Source organism: Podarcis gaigeae, assembly GCF_964106915.1.
Source record: "Podarcis gaigeae genome assembly, chromosome: 8".
Classification (NCBI taxonomy): domain Eukaryota; kingdom Metazoa; phylum Chordata; class Lepidosauria; order Squamata; family Lacertidae; genus Podarcis; species Podarcis gaigeae.
Genome location: NC_139684.1, coordinates 15,528,383 through 15,540,647, shown reverse-complemented (window position 1 = coordinate 15,540,647; position 12,265 = coordinate 15,528,383). Strand labels below are relative to the sequence as shown.

General features: G+C 49.3%; 1 protein-coding gene across 1 annotated transcript; it reads right to left on the bottom strand.

The window, feature by feature from the left end:
• Positions 1 to 218: 218 nt before the first annotated feature.
• SRM (spermidine synthase) lies at positions 219 to 11,278 on the bottom strand. Its single transcript, XM_083750315.1, has 8 exons — positions 10,947 to 11,278; positions 9,619 to 9,739; positions 8,268 to 8,360; positions 5,696 to 5,849; positions 4,359 to 4,442; positions 3,318 to 3,463; positions 2,206 to 2,328; positions 219 to 983 (listed from the first exon to the last, which is right to left on the bottom strand). Exons 1-8 carry the CDS (start codon positions 11,162 to 11,164, stop codon positions 966 to 968), a joined length of 957 nt encoding a protein of 318 aa, XP_083606441.1. The 5' UTR covers positions 11,165 to 11,278; the 3' UTR covers positions 219 to 965.
• Positions 11,279 to 12,265: the final 987 nt, after the last annotated feature.

Here is a 12,265-nt window from a genome sequence, read left to right as displayed (position 1 = left end):
TTTCTAGGTCCACCCCCCAAGAAGAAACATGATTTAGAGCTGCAATTTGGGCGCCGAGGTGATGACGAGAGGTTGGAAATGTTTCACTGGAGACGCCGGCTGATGTTAGGGCCTGGCAAGATCGTAATAAGCAAGGCACCCTGATCGTACGGAAAAGAGAGGGGGCTTATCTCAAAAGCTCACCCACCCACCCAACCCTTAAGAAAACGATACTTAAATTTTATTTGAGTCCGTTTACTATACAAAGAGGTTAACGGTTCTCTACAGACAACTTTGGTCTTTCTGCGCTCAGCCAATTAAAACGCCGCGAAGAGACTCCATTGATGGACTCAGGAGTCGGGGCAGGTGACCAAAACCACCTGACCAGGCAAGGAGGAAAGAAGTGTGGGCATTCCATGGAGGTGGGGGGGGCAAGGGGGAGCGAGGCAAGGGGAAAGGGGGGGGGAGCAGAGAAAACATATCCAACTATGTCAGCTCCCACCCCACCCAATACCAATCCCCATGCCCCCTCGAAAGGCAGAGCAACAAACCATTGTGCCTGGTGCTTCCAAACTAGATGGCAACCACTTTAAAGGGAGATACATTGTCAGTTATAAATACAGCATTTTCAGGATGGGGGTGTTAAAAAGGAAGAAGGCAGGCGCCTGAAGGCTCTACATTAATGCTCCCCATGTTGGAGAGACGAGTTCAAGCAATGGGCCAACAGCTTAGCCCGAACTAGGTGGATGGGGGCAGGGTTGTTTGGAAGTGGGGTCCTGCGGTTGGGTTCAAGCCCAGAGTCCTTTCATTTTTTTAAATACATAATTGGAAGGAATGTTTAGCTGGCAGGCTGGAGGCCGCAAGGCAAGCGAGGACCACGTCAGGCCGCCCGCCCGCCAGAGACGATCCGCTAGGTGGATGAGGCTTCTGGGGTTTTCCGTCCCGCCGCGGTATCCGAGGCCAGAGGTGGATCTGCGTCGGGGTTCTCACACCGCGCTCAGAGCCTGGTGAGGAGGAAAAGGGAAACGAGGATAATCAACAGGATTGCGTGACCCTCATTTAGGGCTTTCCATGGCCGCATCCACAACACTGTGATACCACTTTAAGCAGCCGTGGCTCCCCCCAGAGAATTCCTGGAACTGTAGTTTGTTAGGGGTCCAGGGAGTTGATAGGAGACCCCCTGTTCCCCTCCAGAAATTACGGTTCCGAGTTTCACAACCAATCCTTCTTCAAAGGAAACTCTGGGAACTGTAGCTCTGAAAGGGGAATAAAAGTAAAGGTAAAGGGACCCCTGACCATTAGGTCCAGTCGTGGCCGACTCTGGGGTTGCAGTGCTCATCTCGCTTTATTAGCTGAGGGAGCCGGCGTACAGTTTCCGGGTCATGTGGCCAGCATGACTAAGCTGCTTCTGGCAAACCAGAGCAGCGCACGGAAACGCCGCTTACCTTCCCACCGGAGCGGTACCTATTTATCTACTTGCACTTTGACGTGCTTTCAAACTGCTAGGTTGGCAGGAGCAGGGACCAAGCAACGGGAGCTCACCCCATCGTGGGGATTTGAACCGCCAACCTTCTGATCGGCAAGTACTAGGCTCTGTGGTTTAACTCACAGCGCCACCTGTGTTCCTAGGAGGGGAATAGCGGTCTCCTAACAACTCTCAGCATCCTTAACGAACTACAGATCCCAGAATGCTTTGGGGTGGGAAAATGTGACTACTTAAAAGTGGTATCACAGTGCAGTAATTTTTAGGTCTTGCCTTCTTTCTGTGATGGCAAGTAGTCTTAAAACTAATATTGTGTTTTAATGTTGGGATCCGCCCTGGGACCTTGGATGAATGACAATTATTATCATTATTAACGGTAATAATTTAGATGTACACTGGAACTTCTGGTTACATACTTAATTTATTCCGGAGGTCCGTTCTTAAGCTGAAACTGTTCTTAACCTGAGGTACCACTTAAGCTAATGGGGCCTCCCGCTGCTGCTGCCACCCCGCGATTTCTGTTCTCATCCTGAAGCAAAGTTCTTAACCCGAGGTACTATTTCTGGGTTAGCGGAGTCTGTAACCTGAAGCATATGTAACCCGAGGTACCACTGTATGGTGTGATTGTGGCTTTTCCTGGAGAAATGGTGAATTCAGCAATGCTTCTGAATAACAGCTGATTCCCCCCCACCCCCAAGAAAACTTCACTTTGTAAGGACAGCATCTCAGCCCCGGTGATTTACCTTTCGTGCAAATTCAGGCAGGACAAAGGCTGCCCGGTGGACATCCGAGTTGTAATACTTAAGATTCATTGCTTCCACTTCCTTCTGGGACAACTGTTGGACAGGGTCCCTGAAATTAGTGTTCTGCAGGAAGAATAAAAATTGGATTTATTTGCAGGAACATCCCTGTTTGCGTCCACAAGGGGGCAGAAATGGGGGGGGGGGCTTACTGATGCATAAGTATCCTAATCCCCGCATCAATGGCATGTTGCCTGTATTGCACCCACCCTACTCTTTCTTGCCAAAGGAGTTCAAGGTTCTCCATCTCCTCGTTTTATCTTTATTTATTGCATTTATAGCCCAAGGAGCTCAAGGGAGTGTATATGCATCTCCTCTGCCCCCTTCACAATGATCCTGTGAGGTAGGAGTGGCCAAGAGGCAGTAACACAGGAAAGAGGTGTGGATTGGAGAGAGTCCCTGGGGGACTGCACGCAACCCAGATTTACAGTGGTACCTTGGTTCTCAATCGTCTTGGTACTCAAACAACTTGGAACCCAAAACTGCAAACCCGGAAGTAAGTGTTCCAGTTTGCGAACATTTTTCGGAAGCCGAACGTGCTCCGTTTTGAGTGTTACGCTTCCAATTTAAGTGCCACACTTACGTTTTGAGTGTTATGTTGAGGTCTGTCTGTTTCTGCTATTTATTTTGTGTTTTTGCGGCTCTTTTGGTTTCGTTTTTGTGACTGTGTGGAACCCAGTTCAGCTACTGATTGATTGTGTGCCTGCAGTACATCGCTTATTGCTTTCATTTTATGGATCAATGGCCTCGTTAGTAAAAGTCATGTTAAATTGCTGTTTTAGGTGTTGTTTTTAAAAGTCTGGAATGGATTAATCCGTTTTGCATTACTTTCTATGGGAAAACACGCTTTGGTTTTGGAATGCCTTGGTTTTGGAACGGACTTCCGGAACGGATTATGTTTGGGAACCAAGGTACCACTGTACTTAGAGCGGGCCCAGTGACATTGATGGACCAGACTGATTCACGTTTCAATGCTCTGCAAAGGGCTTGCTCCAGCATGCAAGCCTCTGCTCCCCAAGCCCCAATTGACGGAAAGAAGTGGCAATATCCCTTACTGAATTCTTGCTGCAGAGCATGAAGCCGATCTGTCCGCTGGGGTAGGTCGGGATGGTGCAGTAGGCATACTCGACCACAGGGAACAGCGACTTGCAGAACTGGCGCATCTCCTTAATGAGGTCCAGGTGCAGCCACTGGCATTCGCCTGGCAGAGACACAAATGTGGAGAGGAGCGTTATCAAAGCCTTCCTGGGTAGCTGGGGGAAAGAAGAGCTGGTATTTGGTTAGCCAAGAATCTGGGGCCCTTCCACCTCCCAGGCACTAGGGGGCAGTCTTCCAAAGAACTAGATCTGAGCTGGACCACCCAGAAACCTGAAAGGGAGTTCCACTGCACGTGTGCCACCACTGAGAAGGCCCTACATTATTTTTTTGGCTGTTGCAGTAACCCTGATACGCTGTGTTAAATGCAGCATGGTATTTCAATTTGTACTTTTATACCTTGCCTCATTTCTTACATATTGCATTTTTGCTGCGTATGTATGTATGTATGTATTTGGTTGGTTTTCACATTAAAATTTTAATGTCCCATATCCAACATACAACATAAAAACAAGATTCCAAAGAATCTCCCCTTTGTGGGTCCTGTTGTTAATCATTTCCTCCTGCATCTTCTACAACAATCCAAATCTTTTACCTCTCCATTGTGTCCAAAATTCACCATTAAACTACAATGTTATTCCAATCCTACTAACGATTTTAACTGTATACAATGGTTTTCAAGATAAATTATAAATTTCCCCCATTACTTATTAAAATTGATGTGTTAGTTTGAACTGCAATAGAATGAAAAATAATACAGGAAGAAATGCAAACACAATTAAAACCCAATACGAGTATTTACTGTGGGCGTGCTGCAGACCACCTGAATGAAGCTCATGGACCTACCTGAGTAGGGGGACCCCTGATCTAGGGGGCACCAGGCTTTCCATCCCTGCTTTTTTTTTTTTTAAGGAGGGGTGGGGGGAAACCCAACACTTCAGGAATGTGCTCAGTGCCTCCAACTGGTCATCAGCACACAGGCTATTTCGGCTGACCCTCACCTTGGCAGCAGAGAATGCCATCTTCCCGCAGAGCTGTCTTCATCAGCTGGTAGTAGGATTCTTTGAAGAGGCTTTCTGCAGGACCTGGAGGGGAAGGAACAGCACCAGGGAGGGTTCAGTATGAAAATACCTGGGAGGTATTTCTGGGATCGCTCGGATCACACCCTGCAAAACTGCATTCATCCATTTATTCACCCAATCTGCAAGCCACACCTTTGAGGGCAAACCTCCCACCTAACAAAGAAAAAGAGCATTTTTCCAATGCTAATCCCACCTAGCAAGGGACGTGGGTTAAACCACAGAGCCTAGGGCTTGAAGATCAGAAGGTTGGCGGTTCGAATCCCCGTGACGGGGTGAGCTCCCGTTGCTCGGTCCCTGCTCCTGCCCACCTAGCAGTTCGAAAGCACGTCAAAGTGCAAGTAGATAAATAGGTACCGCTCCGGCGGGAAGGTAAACGGCGTTTCTGTGCGCTGCTCTGGTTTGCCAGAAGCGGCTTTGTCATGCTGGCCACATGACCTGGAAGCTGTCTGTGGACAAACGCTGGCTCCCTCGGCCTATAGAGCGAGATGAGCACCACAACCCCAGAGTCCTCCGCAACTGGTCAGGGGTACCTTTACCTTTAATCAGAGTATCTGAATTTGCTTCTCCTCTTCTCTTTTCCTTTTGACCCAAAAGGTCCAAAGTGTTTAAAAGCATTTACATACTACTTAATATGACCCAAAAAACAAAAACCACCTGTAAGAGAACAGGGGCAGCCACAGTGAAGGCCCTGCTGGGATTTCCAACAAAGCAGGATTCAGGTATTTTTGGAACTTGCAGAGAAAGCTTTCCCGCAGACCATAGTGATTTGCTGGGTGCGTAAGGCGGTCTCTCGTGTCACCTGCTCCTGAGCTGTGCAGTGGTACCTCGGGTTAAGAACGTAATTTGTTCCAGAGGTCTGTTCTTAACCTGAAACTGTTCTTAACCTGAAGCACCACTTTAGCTAATGGGGCCTCCTGCCGCCACCGCGTGATTTCTGTTCTCATCCTGAAGCAAAGTTCTTAACCCGAGGTACTATTTCTGGGTTAGCGGAGTCTGTACCCTGAAGCGTCTGTAACCTGAAGTGTCTGTAACCCGAGGTACCACTGTATAGGGACTTCCAAAACCTTGAAACTGACCTGGAAGTGGACTGGCAGATGGTGCTAATCCCAGAAGTCACTGACCCCCACAAGCCACTTAGGTGTGCGACCTGTACAATCTGAAGCCTCCAGGTCAACCCCAAGAGCCCCAGCAGGTACACAAGATTCACGATCCAATCACAGTTGCTGGTCAAGATCCCCGATGCCCTCTGCACTCACCCATGGGGTCGGAAGAGTCTGTGATTATCACATCAAAAGCCTCCTGGTTCTGCTTCATGAATTCGAAGCCGTCCCCAACATGCAAGGTGAGTTTCGGGCTGGAATATCCCACGGCCATCCCTGGGAGGTACTTCTTAGATGCCTGGATCACATCCTGCCCCCCCCAAAAGAAAAGGTCTTGTCTATTTACTCGCCCAATTGATAAACCACAAATTTAGATGGCAAACCTCCCACCAAGTCCTAGGTGTACAGTAAGAAAAACAAACAAAATAATAAATTAATAAACGCGCCCGAGTTTGCTTTCTTCCTCCTGCTTCCCTATCCCCTTTTCCTTTTGTGCTAAGACTCCAAGCTGAGATTCCATGAGCTTGGGTTGGATGAAGAACAGGATTTTAGGCAGGGAAATTGCTTTAAATAAGCAACAGTAATAAATCACTAAAACTACTGGAATAAATAAATCCCTGGAAACCACATTTGGGTCCTATCCACACGATACATTCTAGGCCGCATCATACCACTTTAAAGAGTCATGGCTTCTCCCAAAGAATCCTGGGAACTGTAGTTTGTGAAAGGTGCAGAGAGTTGTTAGGGGACTCCTATTCGGCTCGGAGAGCCAAATCAGGACCACGGGGAACAGAGAGGGAGGTTTCAGGGATGCTCGGGAGAATCCAGAATCACGTAGAAAAGTTTGGGGATTTAAAGAAATCTCAAACCAAAATGGTTCAGCTTCTCTCCTCCCATTGAGGCAATGTGCCTTGCATCTCCAAGGAATGTTGGCTGTAGAAGTAACCAGCCTTGGGATGGGGAGGAAAGGCTCAGCTGGCCTGCTTTGCATTTTTGGAGGAGCTCTGAACACAAACGCTCCTGTTAGAGACTGAAAGGCAGCACCTTAACATTAATTATTATTATTATTAATTATTATTATTATTATTTAGACATACATACAGTGGTACCTCAGGTTAAGAACTTAATTCGTTCTGGAGGTCTGTTCTTAACCTGAAACTGTTCTTAACCTCAGGTACCACTTTAGCTAATGGGGCCTTCAGCTGCCGCCAAGCGATTTCTGTTCTCATCCTGAGGTAAAGTTCTTAACCCGAGGTACTATTTCTGGGTTAGCGGAGTCTGTAACCTGAAGTGTCTGTAACCTGAAGCATCTGTAACCCGAGGTACCACTGTACATACATACATACATACATACATACATACATACATAACAATGATGTACATACACTTATGGACAAAAAAAGAAAAGATAAAGGAAAAAGAAAAATACATAAAATAGGTAAACACCCATGTGACTTCCCCCCACCAGCGCTCGTCATCTTTATTACTTTAAAGTTCTTGTTTGCATTGCAATTCATGTATCTCTACCTTACTTCTCTTATTAAACTGTTATTTTTTTCTAGGTCAACTTTACAACTCAGTCTAAACATATCAGCATGCTATCTTCAGAGAAGTGTTTACTCATATATTCTTCAAACCATATCCATTGTGACCTTGATTTCTGATTTGCACTGCAGCATTTTGTTGCAGCTGCTACCTGTGCAAACCTGCCACCCCCCCACCCCCAATTTGGATTCCTGCTGACTTTGCCCTGGCAAGATTTCATTAGCATGATGCAAAATGCATTTTTCTCTCTCTGCCTCATCTTGCAAACCCCCCCCCCAAAACTTCCAAGGTTGGGTGGAGGAGGATGTGGTAACCGCCTCCCCCCTCTTTGAGTTCAGTTGGTAGAGCATGAATGAGACTCTTAAATCTCAGGGTCGAGGGCTTGAGCCCCACGCTGGGCAAAAAGATTCCTGCCCTGCAGGTGGTTTGACAAGATAAGCTGCATAGTTTCCTTCAGTCCTAAGAGTCTATAATTCTTCACAACTAGAGGACAAGGAAGTAGGTCTTTAATAAGGAAGGCGGTTAAGAAATCATAGCCCCGGGGAAAGGATAGGTGATAATTGCTTTTATCCTGTCAGAGAGCTCTGAAATGTACCAGGCAACAAGACAGCCAACGCCCTCAGAGCTTGGGCAAGAGGAAAGAAATTAGGATACTAACATAGAAACTTTGGCTTGCAGCCAGCAAAGCCCTAGGCCCATTGAAATTTATGAGTCATTTATTTATTTCAACGGGTCTACTGGCTCCATGGGAAGGTGGTGGACTCTCCCCCTTCGTTGGAGGTTTCTAAGGTGGCCATCTGTCATGGATGCTCTAGCGGTGATTCCTGCATTGCAGAGGGTTGGACTAGATGACCGCCAGGGTCCCTTCCAACGCTACAGTTCTATCAAGCCTAACCTTGGCTCTCACCCATTGTGAGCTCTTCAGGTCAAATCCTTCTAAATTTTCTATTACTAGTTTCCCATCACCCCACCCCACTGCTGGAGGACTGCTTGGAAACTGCCAGGGGTCTTGGCGGACCACTGGCCACCAATTTACTGGTCAACCAAACAGACCCCCTTGTTGTAGCAATCATAAATGTGTCGTGGGAGATGCCGTGCAATTTTAAATTTCATGTCGTGGACTGCAGGCTGAGGATCACAGTTTGAGGGAATCCCATTTGACAGGCAGAACTAACTTTGTTACCTCGTCAATTTCGCACTGTATTACGGACTCCACGGAGGGGTGCTTGACCACTTCCCGCAAGACTCCTCCATCGCCGCCCCCGATGATGAGCACCTGTGTAGTGGAGACGGCACTGTTACTTTGCTCTGAGAATGCCCACCCATTCATCCCCCTAGACGAGGGCCGTGTTCCCTTTCGGGGGCCACATGCCAGAAGCAAAAGTGGGTGGAGCAACGAATGCGAATTTTACCTTTGGACAGTAGACTAGTTTCCCCACTCCACTCACACACCCCTCTCTGCCCTCCATTCAAACAAGCAAGCATAGTCACGGACCAAGGACAAGGACATATTCCAGCTAGGCAAAAACATGGAAGGAGGGTGCAAAGCAGAGAGGGTGTGTGGTCAGAGATTCTTTAGTTGAGATTCCTGCATTGCAGGGGGCTGGAGCAGATGATCTTCAGGGTCCCTTCCAACTCTACAATTCTATGAGTCTAGGATCCCCATCCCTGACCAACTGCAACCTTCCCTTCTGTCAAGTTACATGGTCATTAATCTAAGCAATGAAACCTGCCCTCACCCCTTTCTGTACTTTACAATATTCTACTTCTTTACTTCTTAAGTTAGATTACCTACCACCCACTCTCAAAGAATGACCCAAAGCAACTTACAGTTAAACCAGGAATACATGTAACTATAGGACACGGGAGGCACTGTGGTCTAAACCACTGAGCCTCTTGGGCTTGCCAATCAGGAGGTCGGCGGTTCAAATCCCTGTAATGGGGTGAGCTCCTGTTGCTCTGTCCCAGCTCCTGCCAACCTAGCAGTTCAAAAGCACGCCAGTGCAAGTAGATAAATATGTACCAATCCGGTGGGAAGGTAAATGGTGTTTCTGTGCGCTCTGGTTTCCGTCACGGTGTTCTGTTGCACCAGAATCAGTTTAGTCCTGCTGGCCACATGACCCGGAAAGCTGTCTGTGGACAAACGCCGGCTCCCTTGGCTTGAAAGCGAGATGAGCACCACAACCCCATAATCGCCTTTGACTGGGCTTAACCGTCCAGGGGTCCTTTACCTTTACATGTAACCCTAAAAGCTAATGGCAGCCCAATAAAAATTAACAAAGGGTTGAATCCAGTGCTAGCCATGTGCACAGCCGACTCATTGAAGTCAATGGACGTGACTAAATTGGGCCCATTAATTTCAGCAGGTCTGCTCTCCGGCAGGACTTAGTTGAAGACAGCCCAAAGAATCAAATGTGGCAAAATATGCAGGTAACAAAAAAAAAGGGGGGGGGGTGCTGCCCTAGAGGATCTGATCCAGCAAAGTTCTTCATAGGATCATGTCCAGAGATGGATTCCTCCAGGACGAGGCTTACCTTCTGTGGGTTTGGGTGACTGCACAAGGGAAGGTTAGCAATCATTTCCTGGTACGAAAACTCATCCCTTTCTGTGCACTGGATAACGCCATCGAGGACCAAGACGTTCCCGTATGTTTTGCTAGAGGAAGAAGAGAGCAGGGGAAATGATGGGTGTGAATAGCAGGGCAAAGGTGTACGGTCTCCAAAATATGCCCCTTTAAGTCCCTGAACACCAACGTTGCAGAGCTCCAGGGACAATACCTGGATGGCCACAATTTCTGCATCCCTGAAGTAGGCCATCAGTTGCCTTCACTGTCCCTAGGTTGCCCTTAATGCAAGGACAGGGACCTCTGTGGCTATGCTGGCTGAGGTTGATGAGAACTGGGAATCTAACAACGTATAGAGGTGCAAAGAGTCTCTGTTCCTGAACTAGGCCATCACTTGCCTTTCCTGTCCCAAGTTACCTCCATCATAAATCTGACCATCGCTTGCCTTCACTGCCCCTAAGCTACCTTTAAGGCAAGGACAGGGGCTGCTGTCTGGGGCTTCTGAGAACTTGAACAATGTATAGGGATGCAAAGGGCCCCTGTTCCTGAACCAGATTGCCACTCGCCTTCACTGCCCCTAGCTACCCCCAAAATAACTCTGCCTTTAAAAAAAAATCAGAGGCAGATGAAGATACAGCCCTCCAGATGTTGAACTACAGATCCCATCATCCCTAACAGCTGGCTAGAGCCCAATAGAACCTGCCTTGCATACAAAGGGCCCAAAGTTCAACCCCCTGCATCTCCAAGTAGGGCTGGGGAAGACTCCTGCCTCTGAATCCCAACAGTGCCGCTGCCAGTCAGTGCAGGTAACGCTGACCTAGATGGACCAGTTGTCAAATTCCAAGGCAGCGCCTGCTGCCACCAGCCAGGATGGAGTCACCTTGAGAGGGAGGCAGCGCTTAGGGCAGCGTTTCTCAAATCTGGGTCTCCATCTACAACTCCCGTCATCCTTACTGTGGCAGGACCAGTGATGAGGGATGGTGGCAGTTGCAGTCCAACAACAGCTGCGGACCAGAGTTTGAGAAACACAGGTGGAGACCCAGGTTCAAATGCCCCACTTGGCCATAAAAGCTCAATGGGGTGAGCTCGTGGGGTTGTTACAGGGAGTCAAACAATGAGATATTTTTCTAGGGGTGCTTGGATGGGTGGGAAGACTCCTTAGACAAAAAGGTGGGCTGTATGAACGCCACCAAAGGGCAGCCCCGCCCTGTGCTTTTGACAGGATCGGGGCAGCGCACCCGTGCACGCCATCCTCACGTGCTCAATCCCCGCATCCTGGCCTTTCTCCCGCACCCTTACCTCCTGAAGACCAGGATCTCCTGGAAGGGCGACCGCTGGTGATGCAGGACCTCCTGGACTTGCAGAGAGAGGGCCTGCCCGGGCCAGAGGCTGCACGTCTCGCGGAACCAACCCTCTTGGATGACGGCTGCTGGGGCTGCCGCCTCCTCCTCCGCCTCCCCTCCCGCTGCTGCTGCCCTCCTTCCTCCTCCTTCTCTTCCTCCCAGGCCAAGCTCCATGGCCGGCCGAACTGGGCAAGGCGAAGCGGCTGCCCCTCCGCTCCGCCTCGCCTCCGCAAGCGCAGGCCACCTGTGCACGCCTCAGCCGAACCGGCGCAGCGGCGGCTTCAAGGGAGGCGCGCCGGAGCGCTGCGCCGGCCAATGAGGAGCCGCGTCCGCGGGGCCGGCGGAGGCAGCGCCGGCCTCTGGTTGGCTGCGGGCGGAGAGGGTTCGACGGGGAGGCGAGGCGAGCGAGCAGGGTAGGGTGCGCTCGCGGGACGGGCGGGCCACGTGGGGCGCTGGGCGTTCCTTGCGCGTGAGAGCGAGATAGAGACGTCGCGGAGCAGCTGCGGTAGGGAGGGCGATGCGCGCTCCTGATTGGCTGGGAAGGAGGGGAAGGCTGAAGCCTCTCCACGTGGCTCTTCAGCAAGGGCAAGTGAGGCCACGTTGCATCTTCAATCCAAGTGCACGGGGTGGTTTTTCCCCCCCTGTATTGGAGCAAGTCCACTAAACTCCGCGGGGCTTCTTCAAAGGTTCTTTAAGTACCATGCATAGCCTGATATTCTCAGTCGAATATAAAAGCTTAGAGAAAAGCAATGACAAACGTAGACAGTATCTTAAAAAGCAGAGACATCACCTTGCCAACAAAGGTCCGTATAGTTAAAGCTATGGTTTTCCCAGTAGTGATGTATGGAAGTGAGAGCTGGACCATAAAGAAGGCTGATCGCCGAAGAACTGATGCTTTTGAATTATGATACTCTTGAGAGTCCCATAGACTGCAAGAAGATCTAACCTCTCCATTCTGAAGGAAATCAGCCCTGAGTGCTCACTGGAAGGACGGATCCTGAAGCTGAGGCACCAATACTTTGGCCACCTCATGAGAAGAGAAGACTCCCTGGAAAAGACCCTGATGTTGGGAAAGATGGAGGGCACAAGGAGAAGGGGACGACAGAGGACGAGATGGTTGGACAGTGTTCTCGAAGCTACCAGCATGAGTTTGACCAAACTGTGGGAGGCAGTGGAAGACAGGAGTGCCTGGCGTGCTCTGGTCCATGGGGTCACGAAGAGTCAGACACGACTAAAAGACTAAACAACAACAACATCTCAAGAAACAATGGAGTG